At 40.0% G+C, this 26436-nt stretch overlaps 3 protein-coding genes across 3 annotated transcripts; 2 read left to right on the forward strand and 1 right to left on the reverse strand.

Annotated features, from left to right (window-relative positions):
• Positions 1-456: 456 nt before the first annotated feature.
• On the forward strand, positions 457-4026 carry LOC122643180 (protein ACCELERATED CELL DEATH 6-like). The gene is made up of 3 exons (XM_043836830.1): positions 457-1417; positions 2227-2759; positions 3319-4026. The coding sequence occupies exons 1-3, from the start codon at positions 457-459 to the stop codon at positions 4024-4026; spliced, it is 2202 nt and encodes a 733-aa protein (XP_043692765.1).
• Positions 4027-13047: 9021 nt separating this feature from the next.
• On the forward strand, positions 13048-14791 carry LOC122643181 (putative disease resistance protein RGA4). Its single transcript, XM_043836831.1, has 4 exons — positions 13048-13279; positions 13399-13625; positions 13671-14416; positions 14581-14791. Exons 1-4 carry the CDS (start codon positions 13048-13050, stop codon positions 14789-14791), a joined length of 1416 nt encoding a protein of 471 aa, XP_043692766.1.
• A 2710-nt stretch (positions 14792-17501) lies between these two features.
• Positions 17502-26424, reverse strand: LOC122642888 (protein RETICULATA-RELATED 4, chloroplastic-like). The gene is made up of 9 exons (XM_043836502.1): positions 25815-26424; positions 24972-25040; positions 20827-20958; positions 20660-20713; positions 20506-20550; positions 19684-19823; positions 17928-18053; positions 17745-17827; positions 17502-17712 (listed from the first exon to the last, which is right to left on the reverse strand). Exons 1-8 carry the CDS (start codon positions 26340-26342, stop codon positions 17779-17781), a joined length of 1143 nt encoding a protein of 380 aa, XP_043692437.1. The 5' UTR covers positions 26343-26424; the 3' UTR covers positions 17502-17712; positions 17745-17778.
• Positions 26425-26436: the final 12 nt, after the last annotated feature.

Here is a 26436-nt window from a genome sequence, read left to right on the forward strand (position 1 = left end):
CTATGGCCACTACGGGCAGCAAGCCGTAGAGGATCACAATCTGCAGACACAAGGCGGTGCGCATTGACCGCCTTACCCCCTCTCGGCCAAGGCGCTTGAGCAGGGTTAAGGCAGTCAATGCATGCCGCCTTGTGTCTCTACAGCACGGCAGGACTGGCAGCCTGTGCCGTAGAAGATCTGGATCCTTAGAAATACAATTCAGATCTTCTATGGCGCAGCTACCCATAGCGGCCTGTGGGGCGCAGATTGGGCCGCATACGCAATGACTGCCTTACCCTCTCATTGGCAAGGCATTTGGGCAGGGGTGAGGCAGTCTTTGCACGCACGGCTCAGTCTACTCCGCTTAGGCTGCTAGGCAACGCGCCGTAGAGGATCTGGATCCTTAGAAATAACAGGGGTGACCAAAAAAAGACGCTTTTAAAACATTTTCTAACTTCTAAATGCAGGAATTAGGTAATGGAGAGTCATATGAGTCCAAGACTCTACAAGGCAGCGGCAGCAGGAGATGTTCATTATCTATCCTCAAATGAAATCTCTGAGGAGTTAAACCTATCCTCAGATACAGAATCCAAGGAGAGGAAAGAGAGGCTTAGATGCCATCTCCTTTGTTTGACACACGAGAAAAACAATTGCTTGCACATAGCAGCGAGGTTTGGATATAAAACGTTTGTGGGGAGAGTTCTTACTCTTTGCCCTTCCCTTGTATATCACCAAAACAAGAGAGGAGACAACCCACTTCATGTTGCTGCCAGGGCTGGTCACCTTCGCATCGTTGAACTCCTTACCGATTCCTTTAAGAAGCTTCAGTCTCCTCAAAGTACTGAAAATAATAGAGCAATAACTGGAGAAGGGAACAATGAGAACAACACCGAACCTCCTCGAACTTCTCAGAGTCAAAGTAGCACTGGAAATAGTGCAACTACAGGAGATGATATAACTTCAGGGAGGTCTCTGAGAGAAGCTGAGGAAGGGGAAAGGCCTTCATGTCCAAAATGGGGGACTCAAAATCAACAGTTGATGAATAGCATGACGAGTCTCACCGATTCCATTGATCAAACTCATCCTCCAAGTTCTCAAATTGAAAGCAGTAGTAGTACAGGCGAAATAGTGAATGGGATAACTTCATCAGAAATGCCTTCACTGCCGATATGGAGAACTGAAAACAATTATGGCAACACTGCTCTCCATGAAGCGTTACTGAGCAAACACAAAAAGGTGGCATTCCATTTACTGGATTTGAATAGTGAACTGGTCGTCCTTGTTGTCAATACGAAAGGTGAGAGTCCGTTGTACCTGGCTGCTGAAGCCGGCTTTGTCACCGTTGTAGATAAAATCCTTGGTGCAGGCGGGAAGAACAACGTTGTTGGACCGATGGGTCAGACTGCCTTACATGCCGCAGTTTTCTCTAGAAGCAAAGGTATGAACCCCATGTTTAAAACTCCAATCAAGAAAATGTGAATTCTAAATGATCCCCCAAGGTCTCTGATCCTCATCGATCGGATCTCTATCTTCTCAGGTTCCTTGTTCAGTACATTTCGTTCGATTCCTCCCATAGGGGGCGGAAATGACCACCTTACCCCCTGCCCGAACACATTGCCCGGATGGGGTCCACCCCCCCCCTCTTATTAGAGGCCCTAGGAAGCTGTACAGAGCAGTGAACCTGAGAGGATAATTTTCCCTCTTCGATCACTTGAAAGTATTTGTAAGAAACAAAATAGAGGTCTTGGGGTATGAACGTTTAGATCTCCAATAAAGAAAATGCAGGGGCGAGGGGGGTGAATGTTCACGTACCTGAACGATTCACAGTTGTTCAGATGGAATATTCCCACAGAATGGATTCCATCTAAACGCATGTGAGTCGTTCACATACATGAACATTCCCTACAGGGGCTACCCATCACTGGAATTGTGATATATGAATGACATGTTTGTGTTGGAATTGTACCGAGGAAAATTAGGACCTGCCTCCTATAGCCGTCACGGTAGCTGGAGAATCCAGCCCAGCAAAAAAAAGGGGGTGGTCATTTAAGGGGGGGGGGGTTGGGGCGCTTGTGAAATTACCCAAACACCCAAATTTTGCTGGGCTGGATCCTCCAACTCAACCAGGACTATTTGTTGAGATCCTATTGAAGCTTATTCACTACCAAGGTGAGCCATTTATCTTATTTCTATTTTTTTTTTTATTTCTAATACTGAATGAACATGATTTCAATGAGATTCCCACAGGATGCATAAAATCTCTGCACAATTCGATTCCGGAACTCATCAGAAAACAAGATTCATATGGAAAAACAGCTCTTTATTATGCAGCGCAGTCAAATTATATCAAGATAATGCGTCAGCTACTGAAGTTGGATGCTTCTTCTGCATACATACATGACAATGAAGGGCTCTCACCTCTATTAGCTGCTGCCAGCATGGGTCGTTCTACTACTGTTCGAGCTATACTAGATGCCTGCCCAGCTTCAGTTGAGTCTTCAGATGACTCTGGCCACAATGCGCTTCACCAAGCTGTGAAATATAACACTCTAATTACGTTTAAACAATTGTTGAAAATGCCAGAAATGATGTCTCTTATTAACGAACCTAACCACGAAGGGATCACGCCGCTGCATCTAGCAACCTTGTACCGTAGAGATGAGATGGTAAGTGCGTTGTTCTCTACAAAACGTGTGGACTTGACAGCCAAGAACAATCTCGGGCAGACAGCTTTAGATTTGTGCGTTTTGGACACCAGCCCTGTCCCTTCAAATTTACAGGTACTTTGAGAAAACACTATTTTTTCTTTGTGTTTTTTTGTTCATCACGCCCATAGCTACTGTGGATTTTTATCCTCTCAAGTGCAGTGCATCACACTACATTTGAGAATCTAACCATAAAAACATGGGCAGTAATGGTTTCTTTTTACCCTTATAAGTGTTGGGTGCACGGTTGGATGGATTCTCAAGTGCTTGAGAAGATAAAAATCTAATGGTAATGCAAGACTAAGATCATACGATGGGAGTAAGCCCACTACCCAATCCTGTCTTTATATAAGTACCGTCCAAGATCCTCCAGGACCACTCACATGAATTGGGTCCCATAGTAAATTCTATGTGACTGGCCCAGGAAGACCTTGAATGATACGTGCTTGTACAAGGATAGGATCTGCAATCTGCATGCCAGGAATCCCAATCTTGAGTTAATTTAAAACGTGTAGAATAACAACAATTTAAAATTTTATATTAAATCTGATGATGCATTATGATTGCATAGTTTTATTTTATCTCTTAAAACATTATGGCATGTGAAGTTAGAGTGTACTGTTGTATAATGTAGAGAATCACCACGTGGGCATTGAAAAAAAATGGGGCACCTCGGGGTAGAGTTCGCCCCTTAATGCGCCTTCCTATTTGGGATCCAAACAGCGTCAGCACAAAGGCGAAAGACACGAACATGACACAAGCGGCCAACACGATGTCGGTGGAGGCAGCAATGGCAACGGCGCAAGACGCGGACATGATACAGTTGGCAAACACGATGTCTGTGGTGGCAGCACTCCTTTTTACAGTAACTTTTGCAGCAGCTTTTACAATACCTGGCGGTTTGAAGGTCGATGGTTCTGGTTCTCCATCACTCATACACAAGCCAGCCCTAATTATCTTCTGCATTTCAAACACAATTGCCATGTGTTTCTCAATGGCGGCGCTGGTTCTACTCCTCCTTGCCACGTTCAGCCTCACTCACAGCGTTTCGTCAAGATCAACGATCTATCAAAGTACGCTTCTAATTTTCGGCGCAGCTTGCACGGCCATGATTGCTTTTATTTCTGGTTTTTACGCGGTGATATCGATTGAGTCTACGTGGTTGGGAATTGTTGTTTGCATCATAGGCTCTGGCTTTCCCATTCTTGTGAGGTGGACGCAACAAGCGGGTTCGATCGTTACTGCAATTCTACGCGTTCCGGTTGCTGAGACAAATAAAATGGGACTTGCCTCTCCTCCAACGGTGGCAGAAGCTGAAAATGACCCCAACACCCCTGCTTAATCATTCAATGTTGATGCGTGCTTTATATTATCTCTGGCTCCTGTTGCATGGTACGAATAGAGGTTGTCAAAATAGGGTGCATCTCCCCCCCCCCCCCCTTAAGAACTGATGTGTTTCTTTTAGTTGTTTGTTTCTGCTTGCTTTGGCTTCATCAAAAAAAAAACTATAGGATGCATCTTGTAAAAATGAAAGTGGTGAATTGAATTTTGTGACTTTCTTTTGATTGCATGTGGTCGAATGAGAAGTCAAAATGTGTTGTGTTTCATGTTAAGTGTAACAACGAAGACACCGTTTGGTTGGCAGGGGAATTAAATGGAAGGAAATGAAAACTTTTCAAATCTAAAAAAGAAACTTTTGTAATCATTACTCTTACATAAATTACTTAAATTTCTTATCATATTTAGTAATGATATATTTTACATGTAATTTTTATTTTACATTTTAAGCCAAAGCTACGTTTGGTTGCAAGGGAAATTAAAAGGAAAGGAAGGGAAGGGAAGGGAAGGGAAGGGAAAATTGAAATTTTTGTAATCATTACCCCCATGTGATTGTATAGACTACTTAAATTTCTTAGGTTGCAAGGGAAATTAAAAGGAAAGGAAGGGAAGGGAAGGGAAGGGAAAATTGAAATTTTTGTAATCATTACCCCCATGTGATTGTATAGACTATTTAAATTTTTTACCATATTTAGTAATGATACATTTTACATGTAATTTTTATTTTACATTTTAAATCACAGGGAATTGGAAGCAAAGTAAAATGGAATTTAATAACCAAATATAGAATGATTTGGAGTTAGTGATATTGTCACATGGGGTAAGGATTACAAAAGTTTCATCTCTAAGTATGATTTACTTCTCTTCCCTTTAATTGCCTTTGCAACCAAACGGAGCCCAATGTGTAAGACGTCAGAATTTCCGTAAAACAATGACATTTATTCAGGCTGGGCCTTGAGCTTATTAAAAACTCAATAGATGCTTAGGTCTAGAAAAAATTAATAAAAAAATAAAAGCCGTACCCAGTGCACAAGACTCCCGCATTTAGCAAGGTCTGGGGAAGGTCAAATGTACGCAGCCTTACCCTTGTTTCCAGAACCCGTGACCAAAGCGTTCAGCAAGTGAGCACTTGACCAACATGCCAAGCACGACCTTTGAGACCCATTCTAATGTCCAGCCCTTTGTAATTATACACCCCTACCTTTCGAGTCCCATTCTAAAGTCCTCTGTTTGGTGGCTCCCCCCTCCTTTTGCAAATTCTGCTATCTTTCAAAGGAGTAACTTTTCTGATTTCCTTTTGTTGCATCAGAAATCCTCTTGGAGCAAACTCTGCCTACAAGACAAAGATTAGCAGAGAGTACCGGGCGTGGCCAGTGATCTCACTTCGATGCTTAAGTTAGATCTCTGAGCAATAGTCAGAATAATGAGAATTCAGATGGACTGGACATGTGTTACCTCCCCTATTTAAGGTGATGGATAGTTAGGATTGTGCCCGGAGTGGTACGCGGGAATCTCGGAGTGGAGTGAGACCGTTGCTGATTGAAATGCAGAATCATTGATGATCCATTATCTCCCACACGCCGAAAGAGGCGTAACGTGGGTGGAAGTCTGGGACCATGTCGGTTCCCGATAAACTTGCGGTTGCTTGAGCAAGCGATAGGAATTACCCCCTTTGTCTTTGCCACCGCCATATGGGGTGACGGATTACGTGCCACAGGCAGTGGAAAGGTCGTGCACACTAGATTTTGTCAAACCCGCAACTAGGGCCATGACCCACCACCTCTTCATCCCGTTCTCATCGATCCCGATCCTATATCCCAACAGGAGCCCCCCACTCCCATAGACTCGTGCGTCCAAGGGGAGTTAGGTTCGCATTGCTCTACGACCATCTCTTCGGCGCGTGTGATTTGACAACCTGGCGGCTGAGTGTGATTTGTCGATTCAGCCGTCCTAAGCCATGTGGCTGAAAACCCTAAAGGTGCCTCAACTTGAGGCGACGCTCGGCGTCCCTCCAATGTACAAACGTGTGTCCGTAGGCATTATGATCTCTAGGTTAAGCCTATGGTTGATTGATCTTGATCATGTTAAGCCTTCCAATGTGGTCAAGCCATGTGGCATGAACTTTAATTTCTCTGGGCGACACTAAACGCCAATTACACTTAGCTATCCGATGGGTCGCGTCCTTTGGCCGTCAGATTTGGAAACGTCTCCTCCTCTTCGTACACATAAATTGAAACTTCACTTTTACGGCAATCTTTCACTGATTTCTTTCTATTTCTGAGCTTTTTTGCTTCTGCACTTATCGTGGTTCCTGTCTTTTGCCACTGCATTTTACTCCGGTGCCGTTATGCTTGCAGGTCCTCGAACGAAGTTCTTCTCTCGTGGCCCTGCATCGATCGTACAGTGTTCTTTTATTCTCGACCTCTCCTAGCTTTGACACAACTTTATTTGCTAAAAATAAAAGAAATGATTAAATCATTGTTCAAATTTATGTAGATGACATAATTTTTTGTTCTACAAATGAAGTACTTTGTCATGAATTTAGTCAAACTATGAGCAATGAATTTGAAATGAGTCTAATGGGAGAATTGAACTTCTTTTTAGGACTTCAAATTAGACAAAACTCTAATGGGATCTTCATTAGTCAAACTAAGTATCTTAAAGATCTTTTGAAAAACTTTGACATTGTTGGACAAAAATCTTCCAGTACTTCTATGAGTACATCGGTTAAAATGTCCAAAGACGAAGATGGTACACCTATTAACCCTACAAAATATAGAGATTATAATAGGAAGTTTACTATATGTATCGGCTAATAGATCGGACATAATGTTTAGTGTCTGTGCTTGTGCTAGGTTTCAGGCCAAACCTATGCAATCCCATTTAAGTGTTGTAAAGAAAATCTTCAAGTACTTGAAAGGGACTCCAAGCATTGGCCACTGGTACCCAATGAACCAAGACTTTAACTTAACTACTCTCTCCGACGCCGACTTTGTCAGGTGTCATGTTGATCGGAAGAGTACAAGTGGGACTTGTCATGTCCTAGGATCGTGTTTAGTCACGTGGTTTAGCAAGCAATAGAACTCTGTTGCTTTATCAACCATCGAGGCCGAATACATTACAGTCGGACGGTGTTGTGCACAAATGTTATGGATGAGAAAAACTCGCCAAGATTATGGAATAAAGTTTAACAGTTCCTCCCTCAAATGTGATAACTCAAATGCTATCAATCTCAGCAAAAATCCTATTTTACACTTTCGAGCGAAACAAAAAATATTGACATTCGTCATCACTTTTTACGTGATACAGCTCAAAGAGGTGAAATTTGACTTAATTTTATCGAGACCGAGAAGCAACTTGCCGACATTTTCACTAAACCCCTAAGTGAAGAAAGATTTTGCATGTTAAGAAGAGAATTGGGCATTTGTAACCCTTTTCAATAAGTTTATTTATTAATTTCTGCCCAAATTTGAAATACTTTGTTGAATTACCCTATTCGATATACCGAATCTAGAAACGATATCCTGATGCTCCTAATCCATGAAGTGTGTAGTTGTTTCACCCCACTTTTTTATAATGCTAAAGGGGGAGAAGAAGATAAAGATAACAATGTCATGTATTGGTTGTTTTTCTTACAGTTTTTTCTTATGCTTTGAAGTTAAGTTTATGCAATAGATGTCATGTATTGAAACTCTTATGCAATAAATTTAAATTTATGTTTTCATACAATTGATGTTTTATATTAAAATTTTATTGGTTAGTATTTGTCATCATAAAAAAGGGGGAGATTGTTGAGGGAAAGTCCTCACACACAAACTCCATCATCCACTGTGTGATATCAAAGTTTTGATGATAACAAATAGACCAAATTATACTAACTCTTGTTTGAGATGCATAGAATCCCTATAACAAGAGCATGGCACCAGGTGAGGGGTAGCACTTTCAAGAGATTGATGATCAAAGCAATTGAAGCCTTAGTCCAAGTTTTCAAGACATCAAGGGATCATGAAGTAAGAAGAACACATCATAAAGACAAACACTCAAGCAAAGCAATGGAGCTCAAGATTGAAGTGTATTTTGAAGACTTAAAGTTTTATTAAATTATGAAATTGTTCTTAACTCACAAACTGATGTAATGCATACACACACTCTTGCATACATATAGAATGACCTTAGGAGGTTTATTTGAACCCTTTCCATATGGCCAAGACCAGTGGAATCACCCTAAGTCAGTTCAACATGGGACTGAAACCATTTCAGCAAAAATGCTGATTCGGCATACTGAATCCAAAAATGGCATACCGTTTTTGAATAAATATCGGACATAACTTTCCCAAGAGCAAACGGCTTGCTCCGGATTGGATCCGGCATACTAGATCATGATCCAGCATACTGGATCAGAAAATCTAACCGTTGGATCAACAATTATATTTATATGTGATTTTGATAATCCGACATACCGAATTGGAAATCGGTATACCGAATTGATGTTGCTTTTGGATCCGATTCAAAGAACAACTCTCTTTTAGTTTGAGTCCCCAAGTCTATAAATAGGCTCTTTACTCAAATACAAAAGCCATCTATCACCAATACCAAGAGACAGCATCATAAGCTCTGTCATTCTAAGTGTCATAGTCTCAAGTGAGCATACATTGATCACAAGCATTCACTGATCACAAGCTCACACACTCAATCTCCTCCACCACATCAAGCTTCAAGCTTTAAGCTTCAAAGTTGGAAGGTAACATACATTTCTACTAAGGTTGTGGTAACACTTTTACTTAGTAGTTATTTATGATTGATTGAGTCCTCTTGCTCGGAATCAAGATTGGTTAAATCATCTTGCTTGGAATCAAGATTGACTGAGTCCTCTTGCTCGGAATAAAGAATTGTGTAAGAGTCTTCGTGCTCTCTATCAAGATTATTTTATTTAGTGGAATTCTCTCTAAGTTGGAGAGGAGTGGATGTAGGTAAGTTTTGATCGAACCACTATAAAATCTTTGTGTTATTTGTGCAATTGTTTAATTAGTGTTAATAACCTATAATTTCACAACATATTTTATTACTTACTAGTTTCATCTATTAACCCCCCTCTAGGTGAATTAACAATATTTCTTTGATGGCGTAGTCTAGTTTGGACGCATGTGAAAACCTTTAACGAGTTAAAAAAATTTTATCTTCAAAAATTTGTTAGTACCCAAAAACCTACAGCTATCACTAAAATTTGTTCATCCAACAAAATCCCACTAGTGATTGAAAACATTTTAAAAACCATCACTACTAATCATGGGAAAAAGGAAAGAGGTGTTGCTTTTAATTTTAAAATTTATTTCTCTTATTAGAGTTGGAGAAAATTTTCATACACGACTGTGTAAGATTTCACCCCTCATGTGGTCAACTGGTCATTGGTGTTTATCCCAAATGACATCGTTTTCAATCTATTTTAATGGTATGCTTCCAAAATAGTTTGAAAATCTATTTATGCCCTTTGAAATTAAAGGGAGAATGTTCTCTGTGCTATAGGAATAGGTTACACCCAAACACATGGAGGTGGGTGCAATGACCACCCTATCCCCCTTGAGTGGCAGGCCCATGTGTCTGAGTACAGCCCACATTGTGGCACAAAGAACATGAGCCCCTAAGTTTTAAAATAAAATAAAGAGAAAAAAAAATTCGACGAACCTGATCCAAATGCAATAAAAGAGGTGTCATTAACACATTCCCATTATATAGATTAAAGAATGACTATTAAAGAAGACTTCGAAGTTCATGTGGGATAAACTCACAAATTTCCTCGATCTCTCCAGTTGTTGACTAAGTCAAGCATTAGCACCAAGTCACAAATTTCTATTTTCTAGTGGAATACCATGATGGATGACATTGTAGAAATTATACTTAAAAAAAATTCAGGAAGTTCATGTGGGACCAACTCACAAATTTCCTCGATCTCTCCACTTGGTGAGTAAGTCAAGCATTAGGCACCAACTCCACAAATTTCTGTTTTCTAGTGGAATGCGATGATGGATGACATAGAATTGTAGAAATTATACTTAATAAAGACCCAGGAAGTTTACCTGGGACCAACTTACAAATTTCCTCGATCTCTTCACTTGTTGACTAAGTCAAGCATTAGGCACCAACTCACAAATTTCTGTTTTCTAAGTGGAATACCGTGATGGATGACATAGAATTGTAGAAATTACAGTAAAAAAAAGACTCTTAGGAATGAATTTCAGCGAATCATGCTCAAAAGAGTTTTATTTTTCTCAATCCGTGTGAACCGTGTGGGGTTCACACGCATGAATGAAGAATGGCTGATCTTAGAGAGAAGACTGTCAAATCAGTGTACGTGCGGTTCCAAAAATTGTCACTCAGTTTTTTTTTTTGGTAAACAAGATTGTCACTCAGTTCACACTACCTTACTGGTGGCCGTGTTTTGTCAACAAATACAAATAATTCAAATGAGTTATTGTTAGTGGGGCTGCCCTCCCCCTCCTCCCTTCCCCTGCCCTTCCTCCTGCTCCTGCTCCTCCTCTTGCCTCCGGTATTGGATCTTTATCACCTTCAGTTGGTTGTCCGGTCTAGTTCTTCAGTTCCTCTAACAAAGGGGGGCTGAAATGATCTCTCTACCCATGACCAAACACTCTGCCCGAGGGGAATCCACCATCCCCCTATTAGAGGAACTGGGGAACTGGGCCGATCAACAAACTGGAGGAGATAATTTTCCCCGATATTCACCATAATTCAAAAAAAAAAAAAAAAAACCACCCCTAAAACTAATATAAGCAAAAGTATGTTCGGTAAACATTACACACCCACTTAATAATCAGCCAATTCGAAGAAAACGAAATCATTCACAAGCTAGGGTTTGGAACATTTTCTCTCATATAAATAAAGTAAGGCTAAAAGGTCGCAGCACTTGAGCGCTACCATTATAATACAACGATGACAATGTTCTATCAATCTCAATCATTGATTTTCTGACATAAACTCTGAGCCGTTCAATTTTTTAAAGCACAAACAAAAGGATCTACATCCTTTACTTCCAACTGCTGTACTTCTATTCTACTTCCACGATTTCTCAGTGTGCCACGTGGCTTGACAGCCATCCAACGTCTTGAAGTGAAACCATTCAAAAAAATTCAAAATGCTTTTAAAACCAGATGAAACCTTTGAACCAAACCTTTAACCCCTAAACAACCCAACCCGACTGGCTCAAAGATGAGACGAGCAGCAGGAGAAGACGAAGGGTCTATTGGGTGAATCTCGCAACCTCCGAGGGATTAACCGATGAACCCTGACTAGGTCGTCATATCGTCTCTGAGGGAGGAGAGGACTTGAAACTTCCAGCGAACAAAATCAGAGAGGAGCTTGGAAGATTATATTTTTTTTTCCCTTTTTTTAAAACAACGAAGCTGGCTACTATGATGGGGTTTAGGGAAGCAACGAGTCTGAGCCGAGGTCTAAGAGAAGTCCTCATCGTTTGCCAAGACCTTGACAACAATGGTGGAGGTTGAAGAACACCGTACGCAATCTTCAAATTGTTAATAAAAGAGAGATGAAAAGAACCCAAATAAAGTATGATGGAAACAACTGAGCAGAAACAAAACAAAAGCCTAAGAAATTTCAATAGAAAGTTGTGATCAGAAAAGATGAACAATTATCTGGATGAGGATGAAGAAAAAAACAGAGAACGAGAAGAAAATTCAACACATCAAAAAGGTAAAAAGCAGAAAAAGGAAATAGCTTAAATGGTAACTCAAGGAAACAGTAAAATGAGAAGAAAGAAAGAAAACCCAGATAAGAAAATTTGAGACGAATGGAAATGCAAGCAGAGAAGCACAGAAACAGATCCAAATGAGGCGAAACCGTGAAAATCTCTCAAGCCCCAACTACCCTGTTATGGCTGATGAACTAAACCCAGAATTCAAGAAACAAGAAAAAATTTGATGGAGATTTTATTTACAGTGTTATGTATTTTTTTTCATCATCTGCTTTGATTTTTTATTTTGTTCTTTCTTTTTTATCCATTTTACCCTATATGAATAGGTCTGAGGCGGTTTGCGAGATTCACCCGGTAGATCCTTCTTCTTCTCCTGCTGCTGCTGCTGCTGGTCTCATCTTTGACTTTGCATTTTTAATTCCTTTTACAATCCAACAACCTAAGTGCGAATTCGCGTTTCGTTCAGTAAGAAATAAAGACTCTAGACCTCTAATGGACTGAAGCCTGAGAGTGGTTCAGGAATTAAACTCTTTCCAATGAGCCAGCAAGGTTATGCTGAGTTTTCCTTCTGTTTATTATCGTCGGCCGAAGATGGAGCCATTTTCCGTCTCAGTTTGGTAGCCAGATGATGGAGCGATGGAGAGGTTCTGCAACATCTTGTTTGAGGGCTTTTCGTTCTCTAAATGAAATGGAGATGGGTTTAGTTTGAGTGAAAATGGTTCAGTTAGAAGTGGGTTTAGTTTGAGTGAAATCTGGTTCGACTAGTGGGTTTTCGTTCTAAATGAAAGAGAAGGTCACCATTTTATTTGTGCTTTAAAAAATTGAACGGTTCAAATTTTATATCAGAAAATCAATGACTGAGATCAATGGAGCATTGCCATCATTGTTTTATAATGGCAGAACTCAAGCCCTTGCTACCGCTCGCCCATAAAGTAAAATAGATTTAGTAGATCACTTCATTTTTATGCCTTCAAACAAGGTAAAGCAGGTTACCCTTAAATTACTGTCTAGTTTACCCCAAAAAAAGAAATTTACTGGCTATAGAGAGAGAGAGAGAGAGAGAGAGATGGTTGCAGGAATTGTTGTCAGCGGTGTGGGTGAGATCCTGAATAAGGTGATCTCCAAGACAACCGAGGAGATTGGGAGAGGTGGTTGCAGGAATTGTTGTCAGCGGTGTGGGTGAGATCCTGAATAAGGTGATCTCCAAGACAACCGAGGAGATTGGGCTTGTGTGGAATGTCAAGGAAGAGCTGAACAAGTTAATACGGACTATGACTGCGACTGCCATCCAAGCATTATTACATGATGCTGAAAAACAACAAGAAGAAAAGGAGACTGAGACTTTTCCTGAGAAGGCTTAAAGATGTTGCTTATGCTGCTGAAGACGTTTTGGATGAATTCGGTTACCAAACCACAAGATTGAAGGTGACAAACAGCAAAATGAGCTACTTCTTGCATTCAATTTCAGTTCCTTTTAAATCAAAGAAGGCTAAAAAGATTCAGAAGACAAACATGGAGTCTGATGAAATCAAAAGTGACATGGATTCATTCAATTTTGTGAGATTTTCTATACCCACAAATCTTCAAAAATAGAAAGACCACCACCATCCACCATAGAGACATGCTCTATTGTATATGAGTCCGAGGTTCTAGGAAGGGATGCTGAAAAGTCAGAGATAGTAACCATGTTAACTACCTCTGACAATGAAGATATTCTTTCGGTCCTTCCCATAGTTGGAATTGGAGGGCTTGGAAAGACCACACTTGCTCAGCTTGTCTACAATGATGGTCTTGTAGTCAAGTATTTTGATAAAAGAGTTTGGATTCATGTCTCTAGAGATTTTGATGACAAGAAAATTTTGACAGATATCACTAAATCTGTTACCAATGGACCATGTCAGTTTTCAAATCTTGATGTGATATAGAGGATCCTTAAAGATGCGTTGACTGGGAAGCGGTTTTTACTTGTGTTGGATGATGTATGGAATGATGATAGTGAGCAATGGGATATGCTTAAGACTTCATTAAAAATTGGTGCCAGAGGTAACAAAATCATTGTTACTACTCGTATTGTTGAAGTTGCATCAATAGTAGGCACAATTGCTCCACACCACCTTAAAAACTTATCAAAAGCTAATTGTCGGTCCATTCTCAAAAATAGAGCTTTTGGAAATGGAGGGGCTGAAGAGACTCCAAAAATGGTGGCAATAGGGAAAGAAATTTTGCAAAAATGTGCAGGGGTACCATTAGCTGCAAAAACACTAGGAGGCTTGATGCATACCAAGAAAGATGAACAAGAGTGGTTATCAATAAAGAATAGTGAGATCTGGGCTTTACCTATGGATAAATATGGAATCCTTCCTGTACTGAAATTGAGCTATGATCACTTGGTATCACCTTTGAAACAATGTTTCTTATATTGTTCGATATTTCCAAAGGATGCTTATATCTTCAAAAATGATCTAATCCAACAATGGATGGCATTAGGGTTCCTCCAACCATCCATAGAAGGTAGGTCAATGAAAGATATTGGAAATGATTACGTCAACTCTTTGTTGTGCAATTCATTGTTCCAAAACGCCGAGAAGGATGGTTTTGGTAAGGTAGAGAAGTTCAAGATGCATGATCTTGTTTTTGATCTGGCACGTTCTCTTTCAACGTCGTTGACAATGTAATTGTTGGGTTTGAAGAGTTAAAAAACAACTCTGATGTTGTTCATTTGAGATTATTGTACATGGATGGTGATATAAAAAAGATTCAAGAATGCTCGTGTAGCCCGAGAAATTTGTGGTCATTGCATTTGGAATGCATGGGAATTGGAACTTCCATTTGCAGCAATGTCCTTGATATTCTATTCAAAAAATTCAAACATTTACGTGTTCTACATTTACGTAATTGTGGAATTGAAGAGTTACCATCCTCAATTAAGAAGTTGAAACACTTAAGGTATCTTAACCTCAGGGACAATCCAATTGAAGCATTACCTGAATCTATCACCAGCATTTACCACTTGCAGACATTGGACCTTCATAATTCCTCTAAATGAGCTTCCCGAAGATATGAGGAAACTAGCAAACTATTGGGCAACTAGATCATGGGTTGACAATGTTGGCAACTTGTGTGAGTTGATTGGTGGCATTATGGAGGTGTCCATATGATATATAGGTGTTGTGGAAGCAGCTATCGGTGATTTGGCAAAGCTAGAATGGCCAAACGGGCTTCTACACAGTGTCAAGGGCATTTTGATCATTTGACAGGGTTACAGCAACAACCGAGCATGTAGGATGACTTTTGACAGTATATTAGGTCTTTATACAGTGTTTGAAAAAGGTTTGAAGGCTCTGTGCATCAAAAATTGTAAAATCACAAGTTCATGTAGTGGCACAGTGTTTAGATCCATTTTTGGAAGTGACAATGGTAGAACATGTTGGTTTAATTGCATTTGATGTACGTGTCCATCAAACCCAATTTAATATGATTAAATTAATTATTATATTTTCATATTCATGTGCTTGTTGTGATTATGTTGATAATATGTAATTGCCCACATTTACATTAATTCACAATTATGGACAGATTTGGACACTCTATTCTAAGGTTACCACATTGTATATTTTCCTAATGGAGATTAGTATAGAAATATAAATGTGGGCACTTAATTGTGTTGAACATTGATCCATTGGAATTCCCGATTTGGTTTACAGCCATTGTATTTGTAAGGAAAATTTACGGTAGTTACTTTTTCTCATACTTGAGAGGCAGTTATTGTTGCTTTTATGTTTTTTGCAATTGTGGTAATTCAATGGTTGATGTCTACCGACAGGACTGACTAAACACTGGACACTCATTGTATGATTTATATGCGTGAATGAGAGTGTTCCTCAATAAGGTTTCACACCCCGACTGGGTGAATATTCAAGTTTGTGAGTTATTGAATAATGATCGATCGGAATCCGAGACCTCGGTAATATTAAATATTAGCATTTGAAATAAGTTTCAAATAATTTTGGTTGATCATTGGTCCTAAAACTCATGGTTAATTATGCAGTGCACTTGCAATTTTGGCTGGACGTTTTGTTTTCATACTTGTAAGGGTGCATTGTGGATGTTGTTAGTGTGGGGAGAAAGGCAATGAAAGTTTCTATCATAGGGGGTTTTTAGGTTACGTCTTTTGTAGAGATGTTCTTTTATGCAATTAGAAAAAGAGACGTGAAGAGAAGGGAGAGAAGAAAAAGATGAGGGAGGTGGCTCTGCACCCCTAGAGGGTTCAGATTTGTCCCCATCGGTCACCATGTGGGTAGCAGATCTGAACTCAAAAGTTTCATGGCTATAATAATGTTATTAGTGATTTCAACAGGCTTGAAGTGGGTTTATATACAGGATCAGCTCGGATAGGCAGATCCACAATAGGGCATTCTGAACCAGAGGGAATCGATCGGGGTCAGTCGAATCAACCATTCCAATCCAGATTGTTTAATCCACTCTCCGATGCCAAGAGCTTCTGAACCTGATTACTCTGATGATCTGCAGCCAACTCGTCTGAAATTTTGGATGCTAACAATTTTCTTAACAAATCACGATCTGTAACCACTAACTGGAACAGAAGAGAGGAGAGAATAGATAAAGAGATTGAGGGAAAAGAAGAGAGGAGACTGCCTAAGAGAGAAGCAGTCAATACATACTCGTAAATACTTTAAGTATTTATTGGAAAAATACATAGAAAATTCATGAAAACTTATATAGCTACCCAACCTACGGATTGAGCTCCTCTCTTGTGCGGGACGATGTCCAGTGCACATCATCTGACTGGGGAGGCCTTGATCCACACGTCACTGCACCGAGATGCATGCGGTGGTGTGGATCAAAGCCCCCCACCCGTATGATGTGCGCTGGATACTGTCCGGCGCACAAGTGCGCTGGAGAGGAGCCCAATCCCCCAACCTACACGTTTGTCCACTTTGCAGTGCAATTTTTGTTTTTTTTTGGAAGATTAATCTATTGATTAACAGGTGCAAGAAACCTGGTTGGTGGGTTACATAATTCTTCCAACCAGTGAAAAATTGAAAATCGGTTACTGTCATACACCGCATAGACATATAAGAAAACTTACTGCCTTCCAAAAACTGCAACTAAGTTCGATTTTCCCGAGAAATATAAGAAAACTTACTAGCCAAAAAGTATGTTGCAATGTGAATGGTATCTGAAATCACCGGCTGCAAGGAAAGGGGCGCTAGTCTCTTCGGATCCAATGCTCTCTTTACTATCCAATTCCACTTCCAGATAATCAAGACCCATTGCCACGGCGGCTTCAAGCAAACCACTTCATATCACTAAAGCCTCGCCCACACCAATATCCTTGGATCTGGAAAATTCAGATTTTGCAAAGACTGGATTGCCTTCATGGTCCCTGTTACTGATATCCATCCCGTGGGTCGAACAATCTGAGAATTTTGAGACATCACAGTTAAATTTAAAGAACGGGGGCTTGGGGCTTCCAAAGATTTCCTGGGGATGGTGGACTGGAATTTGGGACTTGAGCTTTCCGGGGAGGGTGATTATGCATCGGGAGAAATTCTACCAGGGCTAGGGTGAAAAAGACTCCATATCCACCCCTTCCGTAGCAATTTACAGCTTACTAGCAATGGCGAGATCAGCTCATAAATCTCTCTCTACTGGCAGTTCAGATGCACCTGATAGAGATAAGAATGGAACCTAACCTAAAAAAGAGATGACTTTATAGGGACTTCCCAGAAAAATGGATGCAATTCTGAAAGAAATTCCCAGAAACCATGATCTTTCATATTAAGATCTTTATACCTGTTCCCATGAGTCCCTTGTAGGAAACAACATTACATGCATGGGAGACCAGCAGCTCCAACAATCATAATCGAGTCTCTTAAGAAATTTCTTGAAAAACCGATTTCAATAGATAGATAATTTGATAAAGAAAAAGAGAAAACCTGAAAACTATATCCCTTTTTTTTCCTTTTTAAGGAAACCTACATTTAAGAACCTGTAATACTCCAGTCTGCTCTATTCACGTATCTTTTGAATACCCACCCAACGAGCGTAATCCACCCACCTGTTCAAACAACATATATCTCCAATATTAGTACTGAACAACAGAAGGCAATGGGATTTATAATGGTAGAACTCTAAAAAACACAGTTCAAGAAACTCACATCAATGACCCTAAGAATGTGTTGCCTGTCCGAACAGCAAAGCAGAGTGCACTCAATACAACCTTATGTTGGTGTAGCATTGGTTCCAAAATCCGTTGTTCAATTACACCAGCCAGTATTTGGTACCTGTTGAACAAAGAATATATTGTTAGTCAAGCCCATTGATGAATGTATGTTGACCAGATAATCTTTGTTCCAAGCATCTCCTCCCCCCCCCCCCCAACAACCCCCCAAGTCCAAAAAAAAAAAAAAGAAAACACCTATTTGTATAGGGTGATGTGATGTCTGGAACCTCCCATACTGACTATTGTAACAACCTTAATCCCAGAATTCTCTCTTCACTGAACCTTCTTCACTCACCATAAAGCTGGGAATTGTTCAAATTTCCTAACTCACATTCTGACCAAATTTTTGTAACCTAGAATTGTAGACTAATCAATATACTAAAAGGGCTATAATATACATGGCTGGATTGGGCCTGAAACCGTAGGCTTGTCTTGGACCTGACTGGGTTTGTACACTGACTTAACCATGTACGGTCCAATCAGACAGCTCTAAGTTCTGATATCTTATTATTCTGGTGAAGGACTAATATATAGTAATACCATAGTAAATGAGCTTGCTAGAGAGAGCTCCTAGCTATGTTTGGAAGGCAAGAAAAGAAAAGAAAAATTATTAAAAATTTAAATTTCAAAGAGAAAGAGAGAGAGAGAGAGAGAGAGAGAGAGAGACATATTTCAATGATTGTGTCATCATGTTTTTTGTCTTATTATGTTATTTCTGTTCTTTTCTTTTATTTTCTTGACTTCCAAACATTACATTAGGGATCATCCCGTAGGACCTTATCCCATTGTGTAATCATGTGATGATATCTTTGTCCCTCTATTGTTACTGTTCTTGCACTAGTAATTGATGTACCATTTGCAACCCCCTCTCAGGATCATTAAGTAAAAATTGATGTTCAAAAAAACAAAAACAAAAAAAAAACTACTATTGCATGTATCATATCTAACTATTTGAGGGGGAAAAAAAAAAAAGAAAAGAAGACTGGTGTTACTGATTCTTCTACTGCTTCTGTATTTCAAGAATATGTGATAATACAGTCTACAGTGGTCCTTGGTAAATGCGAGAATGCCCAGAAAATAGGAGGGCAATAAAGATTATTAATAACAATAAAAGATTGACTACAAATTATTTACAATGAGGTGATGGTTGTCTGTCTTGTTTCATAGAAAAGTGGAAATTAATGAGAATAATAAGATAATTAATTATAACTCTTCATTCTAGGTATGTCCTGATACCCAAAAATTGCAGTTGAGCAAGCTAGATTTTACACTTTAATTGATTCTTATCGACACCCTACTAACACTTATATTCTGTTGCAAGTTCACAACTTATCACTGGCACAAACCATTGAGTTTCTTTTGCCTTAACACTAGCACAAGCCCAACAAACCATTGAGTTTCTTTTGCCCAGCCCAAGTAACAACAATCAAATCATTTGTGATCCCTGGCCTTCTGGCAGATTTTCAAATTATTAGGATAATACTGAATTTCAAAGTAAGCATTATACTGAAAGGTTAATATCATCAAAAGGTGCAATGAAAATAAAGAGAAAACGAAACAACGATTGCAAAGATTTTATACATAAATACACATCGTAGTTAAGTTCTTTTCTTGTTACCAATGCAAATAAAGAGAAAGGTGATCGCACAAAGCAGTAGCCCAAACACTGACTTCTTTAAGTATCCACATACCTAAGATTGCTAGACACTGCCATGTACACACCATACGCAACACTGGTTGATAATACAGGAACATCTTCAGCTTCACCAGCAAAATCCTTGTCCACTGCCTTTCTTGCACTAATCAAGGCATTGGTTATACCTGTACCAACCTGGAAGAAAAAGTGAACTATATTTACATGCCAAGTTGCCAACAAATTGCAAATGAAGCTCTCATTTAGGACTTTAAGTAGCAAGAGATGATAATAATACTTAGAACAGAATCCTAAGTGGAGGGAATAAAACAATAAGAATGAACATATAGTTAGATGTTTATAAGATGATCATCACAGGAAGTTTATACTGGAGAGAATATACAAACTGTGATATGTTTAGAGTGGAATCCGTAATGGACAAAATCAATGTATAAAGTAGAGGTGTTAGTTTGCTTTGCAAATCAATTTCATTTTTAATCACTTACAAGCCTCTTGTCTTCAGGCCAACCCTTGCTGTCTTGCAGAAGCCTTCTTTGTGAACTGCTCGGAGGATTCTAAAACTACATCTACTGTGTCTTGGTATTTGGGAAGGGGGAGTTTTTATCTGTTTTTGTTCGTTTGTTTGATGTTGATCAGCAACAACAACACTTGATCAACAACAGAACTATATTTTCATTTCTTGTTTTAAAGATGTAACATTCAGCAACCACCCACCCCCTAAAAAAAATGTCGATCAAAGGTTCCTAATCATAACAGCATACCTATCTGCATAGCAATTTGTAAAGATAGACCACATACAACTACATAAAAGGCTTAACATAAATCACAAGCCTCCGAAGGAAAGAAAAGATTGACCTACCAAAGATGCACTGGTCCCAACTGCAAAAAGCTTGGCCCCGTTACGCTGCGTAACAAAACCACTCCATGAAGTACATGCATTTACTAAATGTATTGCAAAATTATTTTGATCAAACATTTGAGATGCAAAGTGAGTACATAACTATTCCACTTACCATTATAGCACCTACTCTTTGTAAAAGTGAATAGGATGATCCAGCCAATGCAACCTTAAAACAGGATTCAGAAGGAAAATCAGTAACTGTGGACATTTTATAGAAACATCTTTTTATAAAATATTACATCAAACACTATTTCAAATTCAATAACCTATGAAACCAACCTGAAAGGCATTATCAGGGCAGCCACGGAAGAACTTAGCGATAGGTCCAGCACCGACTGCAAGTGGTGGTCGTAGAGAGACAGTAGGAGCAGGAAGCCAAACAAGCATAAAATCTGCAATGATGGCCATGAACTAAGAATTGGAATGTGTTAGCAAGATATATAATCTAGGAGATTAGAACAGTACATGGCTCCCAACTAATGAAAAAGAAGGGAAAAAAAAAAACTTCAAGTGCAACCTGGCAAGATGCTTCTAATAGTAAATAATCCTGTGAAAAAAACTTTGATTAGATATGTCATCACTTACATAGGGTAAAATCTAACACCCCTCAAACTATCCTGGAAAGTTGGATGATAGAATAAGACTGGAATATCCAACAAACACTTCAATATCACTAGTAACTAGGAAGTGAGGAAAGAGATTTCTCCTAGTTACGAAGTCAAACATGTTCACACAAGGAAGGCATGCAGCTACAAACTGCAGCAGAACGTTAACCAGTTCTAGATCATGTGCCGTCAAGAATTTGTATTGCACTGGTCTAATATTTTTGCCACATTCTTTCAAATGAATCCTGATAATTGTTTCAAGCATGGGTAAAGGCATCCCTTGTGAGCAACACCCTGCATTGCCACCACTGCCAAGGGCCAACATTTGGCAACCCAGTGAAGTAGCACCCAGTTCTTTAACAAAGAAGACAATATTCCCATGCCAGGTGGGACAAAAACGAGTATAAACATTACAATTAGTACAGGAGAACAGGATTCATCTTGTCATTTGGGAAGTGACGCTTCAGAAAGTGAGAGCATAGAGTGGACTATATGATATAAAGAGATGGATAATTACGATGTATGGTTACAGTATACAAAATACTAAGGTGAGATAAAACTAGAGCTGTTTAGAGTGTCCATTGAATCTTATAAAATGGGTGAGGGGGATGACTAAGATGCAAGATTGACATGGAGAAGATTCATAAGCTAGTAGAGGGAAGTTATCTTGAAAGGTTTATCAAAAAAGATGGGTCTTCAAGAAGATGGCAAAGAATTATGACATGTGTTGCTCTTTTCCTGTTAATTGTGAATGGTGCATCCTAAGACTGCATCCACAGTTCTAGAAGGTTTCTAAAGTCAATATTCTTCTAAGTTGTTCTTTTCATATTGGTGATAGATGCCTCAGGTAAGTTCTTATCAAAGGAAAAGAGTTTGGCATGATAATTGGGTAGGTGCCTAATGGGGCTAGATCACATCAAAGTGTGTCTTTGACTCTTTGACACTTTAATTTTCTAACAACCATCCTTCCAATATGTTATATGACCTATTTTAAGGCTATAATGTTGTCTGGATTGGTCCCCATCAAAACTGTTACTGTAAGCCAATTTTTAGGAGATATGGAATAAGAATGTTTTCCAGAGGAAACAGATGCCAGGTTCTGTTCAGTCCCCCCATAGGCTCTCAAGTGCTGTGAGGGATGCAAGGATCTTCTAATTAAAGTGCAAATGGGGGTTTCTTGGTGGCCTAATACTAGAGGTGACTAATAAAGAAGGTGGGAGAGAATACACTTTTTGGGACACTGGGAAAACAAACATTACCAAGAGTTTAAGCATCTTACTCAGTACCAGCCCTTGTTCAGGTATATACTGTGGACCGCATAAGGAAAAGGACCCTCATATGGCATGTAGAAGTGTGCAATGTTTTTGCAACGAGGAGAGTGATGCATGCACCCAGCAGTTTGATGCCCTGGAGAATGCAGTCAATGCACTGCTTTGCAATGTTGGGGTTTGTGGAGTTTAAGGTATCTATGGATCTTTCATGATATACAGACACTAACCCCATGACCGTGCCTCCACTTTCCTCGAGGGCAGGAAGCACACCAGCAGTGTGCGTTGCGTGATTCCAGTTTGTTTTTTGCACTGAACTGGGTGGACTGGAAGATAACTTCGATTCGCTAGGCCAGCAGCGTTAGCGGAATGTAGTTTTCTTTGCTGCTAGAGTGCACTTCCGTTTTCTATGCTGCTAACCTAGTTTAGGGGTTTTCTAAGCTAGGTGGGTGAGAATCAAAAGTAGTGCAAGTTGCTCGAATTGATAAATCAATTTCAGGGAAGTGGGTGCTAGTCCCTTGGTGTCCCAGTCATTAATATCGCCAGCACCACCATAAGCAAAGCATGAATCTGGAGAACTGCTACGCCAAAAGCCAAGCGAAGGACCCACATCTCCAAAAAAACCCGACCACGTCAGGTGAAGTCTTTTAGATACTTCTTTCCACGCTTCGGTCCCCCATATTCGGATCCAGCACGAAATCTGTACCCACACTTGCACTTGCTTGAATGCCAGTAAGTTATGTTACTAGAATAGGCGGTTGGCTGCTGCGCTACAGATCACCAGAAGGGTCTTTTCCTTTGGTTGTGGAAGTGACCCTGCTTGCTATTCTATCATCCCTTACCCGGCACAGCCTCCTTCTCCAGGATCAATAGCCCAGATACACTACCACTACCCGTGGCGAACTCACTTTTTTAATTTTTTTTTGGGGGGAGAGGGGAGTGGGTGGGAAATCTATCTGTATAAACATTGCAACTAATTGACTTCGTTTCAGGTACAACTGGTCTTCCATAATTTCCATTTATTGGGAAAATATGTAAAACGTGTCAACATATATACACTTTTTGGTTTTGTTTCATTTGGGCAGCATCTCCAATATTTTTGAATCATATGTTTTATAGACATACATTTCAGCTATACACTACAACTTCTGCACCATTTGAAAAAGAAAGTATGCTGTTCTCTGCTTGGCAACAGATTCCTAGCAGAGAACCTAGCACCAGCATTAAGGTTTAGGGAGGTAGCTGTGAGCCAGGAACAGGGAGTTGTCTGAGTACTATACTACTATGACTCAGGGCTTAGAATAGTGTGTCCTACCACATACATTGTTTGCCAAGAAGCTTGTGCATTCAAGATGTCAGTATGCCCTTATCCTATTCCTGTCTTTGTTAGGAATTTACTGGCAGTTTGCCGGTTGCACAACTAAGACTTCAACCAAAGCAGAGGCAAGGAAGCTTCCTCACCCACTCGGGCTAGGTTTCAAGGCTACAGAAAAGTACACACGGGATTTGCCCAGTCCTTGGAGCTATGCTTATTCCCCTAAGCTTATAGTGCACTGGGGAACGAATATGCCTACACTATCTCACCAGGAATTTTGAATGCCAAGACTTCTCGCTCCCAATGAGACTGCCAAGACTTTCGTGCTCCCAACAAAAATAGGCATTTAAAGAAATCAGTTAGGAACCTAAACTGATCACTCCCTGAAGGCAATCGGAGGCAATCAGTTTTTACTTAACAGGGGAGCGACTTTCTGTAACACTCAGCTACTCAGACTTGTGTGTGATCTTCCCTAATATCTTCTTTATCCCCGACATAACTGGCCTTCCTTAACAAACATCACTCTTCCTTTCTTTCCACTGATGCTCCAGCTCACGTCTCACTCGGTGATTTGCTTAGTTGAAGGCTTTACAAACTCCCAAAGCACCAGGGTTCTCCACAGGGGCAGCATGGGAAACTGCGGTGGAACCATCTTTACTATTTCATAACAGAGGTCAAATCATATGATATACTGGTCAAGCTATAATATGAGATACTTGTCAAATTGTTTCTCAACTAAGAGAATCCGAACCATAGACCTGGAATACTGTTGTAAAAGAAGCCAGTTTTAAATTGACAAATTCAAGCAAGTTTAACAAGAACAAATAATTGAATTCCCTATCAAGCTCCATGCCCCTAGTTCCATCTATACACAAATTTGATCAAAGACATTACACATTAAGACTGGGTATATAAGGCTGTAGAACTTTCTCTGAGCTCAAATCACTTACCTTTTGAAACCACAGGGCAACACTTTAATATAGTATATTTAACATCCAAAGCAAAGCACTTGACAGTGAAGTCAATGACATTGTTGACATCTTTTGCCTCAATTAACATTCTTTCAGGGACTGGTTATAGTGAGAATTATCTGACCAGCCGCTGATCAAGTTTTGAGTGAGTGTTTTAACCATTTGCAGTCCGAGCTCCCTCTGTATCAAGGCCAAACACAGGGGGGGGGGGGGGGGAAGTAGTTCAATATTTTCTTTTGTACATTCCCTAGAGGGTGGGACTTACCACATCAGCCAAAACAAAATCCAGCTCCTTGAAAAAATTCTCTCTCCTTCGTTCCCACTCTGCAGCAGTCTGTCAGAAGTAGAGCCAACAGATTAATACACAATTGACAAATAATACAATCCACCAAAATATAATTTGGGAGGCTAAAAAAAAGAAGAGCTCGATGACAGAAAGCATGGTTGGAAACCCAATTATAGAGCATGAGCAGGTTAAAGACATGATCATACTACGACACAAGGTATTATTCCTAGGAAAGGTAATACTATAAATGATTGAAAGCGTCAAATCCTTCATCAAAGAACAATGAAGATATTTGTAATAAAAGGGTGGGGGTTCAAAAGACTTCTAGGCTGTCTGATATTGATAAGAGCTGTAAATGTAGCAACTTTGGAAAACCCAACACAGTCAAGATATTGTCTGTACGATTAATTTCAACTTTCAAACTTTATCAGATCTATTTTTAGGACAATTAAGTTTATGTAACCGTCCAAGCTAATTCCATCTGCAAAAACCGTGAGTCCAGATAACAGAGTAATGTCCTCTATAGGACACATGGAAGCAATACAATGTAGGTAAAGAGTTTAGTCTCCACGAACGGGGAGAGGATCCGGATTCAAAACCGCAACCTCCCCTAATTAATCCATCTAATCATATAAATGAGAATTCAAGCCATTTAAAAAATACATCCTAATGGCATTTTAATCAAACACTGAGATCTTCTGAAAATTCACCAAGAAAGAATCGGAACCAATGAATCAAACAATGATCCATTAACAGTTCATAAACACATAAATACTAGTAAAATAGAAACAATGTCAGCAGAGAAACGAAAAGCAATCATACCTTAGTGAAGATACCAACGCCGCATTCCATAGAAACTTTAGCCAAGAAGAGATCATCAGCCAGGAGCCGTTCCTTGAAGCCTCCGAACTGAAGCAACCACCGGAAAAGCGGCGACTTCTCCAATTCAAAATATCGGTACACAATCGATCCAGGAATCCTCCCAGACTCAATCGCCGAAGCTAGATCCGAAGGCATACTATCCATAGACCTGCCTACCTCCGCAAGCGCAAGGACAGCCTCCTCCTTGTTCTTATCTCCGGCATCATCCCCTTCACCACCATCTCCACCTCCGCCACTACTGTAGTCCCCGCCATTTCCACCACTGCTACCGTCTCCACCGGAGGAAAGAACAATCATCGGCTTCCGTCTCCGCTTTGCCTGCCATGTCAACGATGAGGCGGAATTGGAAGGTTTGAAAGGGGCGAAGAGGCGGAGGGAGGAAGAACAAGCAGATGAAGAGCAGTGGTAGTTGAGCTTGGGAAGGGAAATAGAGCATGTCGACGAACTGAAAGTGGCAGCGATCGCCATGGCCTTGTATTTGTTCTTCTCCGACTCTCTCTTTCGCTCAGACCGAGCTTCAGATAGAGAGAGAGAGAAGAGAGAGAAGAGAGAGAGGTTTTAT

This window comes from Telopea speciosissima, chromosome 10, assembly GCF_018873765.1.
Source record: "Telopea speciosissima isolate NSW1024214 ecotype Mountain lineage chromosome 10, Tspe_v1, whole genome shotgun sequence".
Classification (NCBI taxonomy): domain Eukaryota; kingdom Viridiplantae; phylum Streptophyta; class Magnoliopsida; order Proteales; family Proteaceae; genus Telopea; species Telopea speciosissima.

Bases quoted from the DNA above. Each gene is read 5' to 3' on its own strand.
- LOC122643181 (XM_043836831.1), top strand. From the start codon at position 13,048: ATGATGCTGAAAAACAACAAGAAGAAAAGGAGACTGAGACTTTTCCTG. The intron at 13,626-13,670 runs GTTACCAATGGA...GATGTGATATAG, and splicing joins TGACAGATATCACTAAATCT to AGGATCCTTAAAGATGCGTT. The intron at 14,417-14,580 runs GTAATTGTTGGG...TTCCATTTGCAG, and splicing joins CTTTCAACGTCGTTGACAAT to CAATGTCCTTGATATTCTAT.
- LOC122642888 (XM_043836502.1), bottom strand. From the start codon at position 26,342: ATGGCGATCGCTGCCACTTTCAGTTCGTCGACATGCTCTATTTCCCTT. The intron at 20,714-20,826 runs GTTGGTTTCATA...TCCTGTTTTAAG, and splicing joins GCCCTGATAATGCCTTTCAG to GTTGCATTGGCTGGATCATC. The intron at 17,828-17,927 runs GTGAGTTTCTTG...TTGTTTGAACAG, and splicing joins ACATTCTTAGGGTCATTGAT to GTGGGTGGATTACGCTCGTT.
- LOC122643180 (XM_043836830.1), top strand. From the start codon at position 457: ATGGAGAGTCATATGAGTCCAAGACTCTACAAGGCAGCGGCAGCAGGA. The intron at 1,418-2,226 runs GTATGAACCCCA...AGATTCCCACAG, and splicing joins AGTTTTCTCTAGAAGCAAAG to GATGCATAAAATCTCTGCAC. The intron at 2,760-3,318 runs GTACTTTGAGAA...TGTATAATGTAG, and splicing joins CTGTCCCTTCAAATTTACAG to AGAATCACCACGTGGGCATT.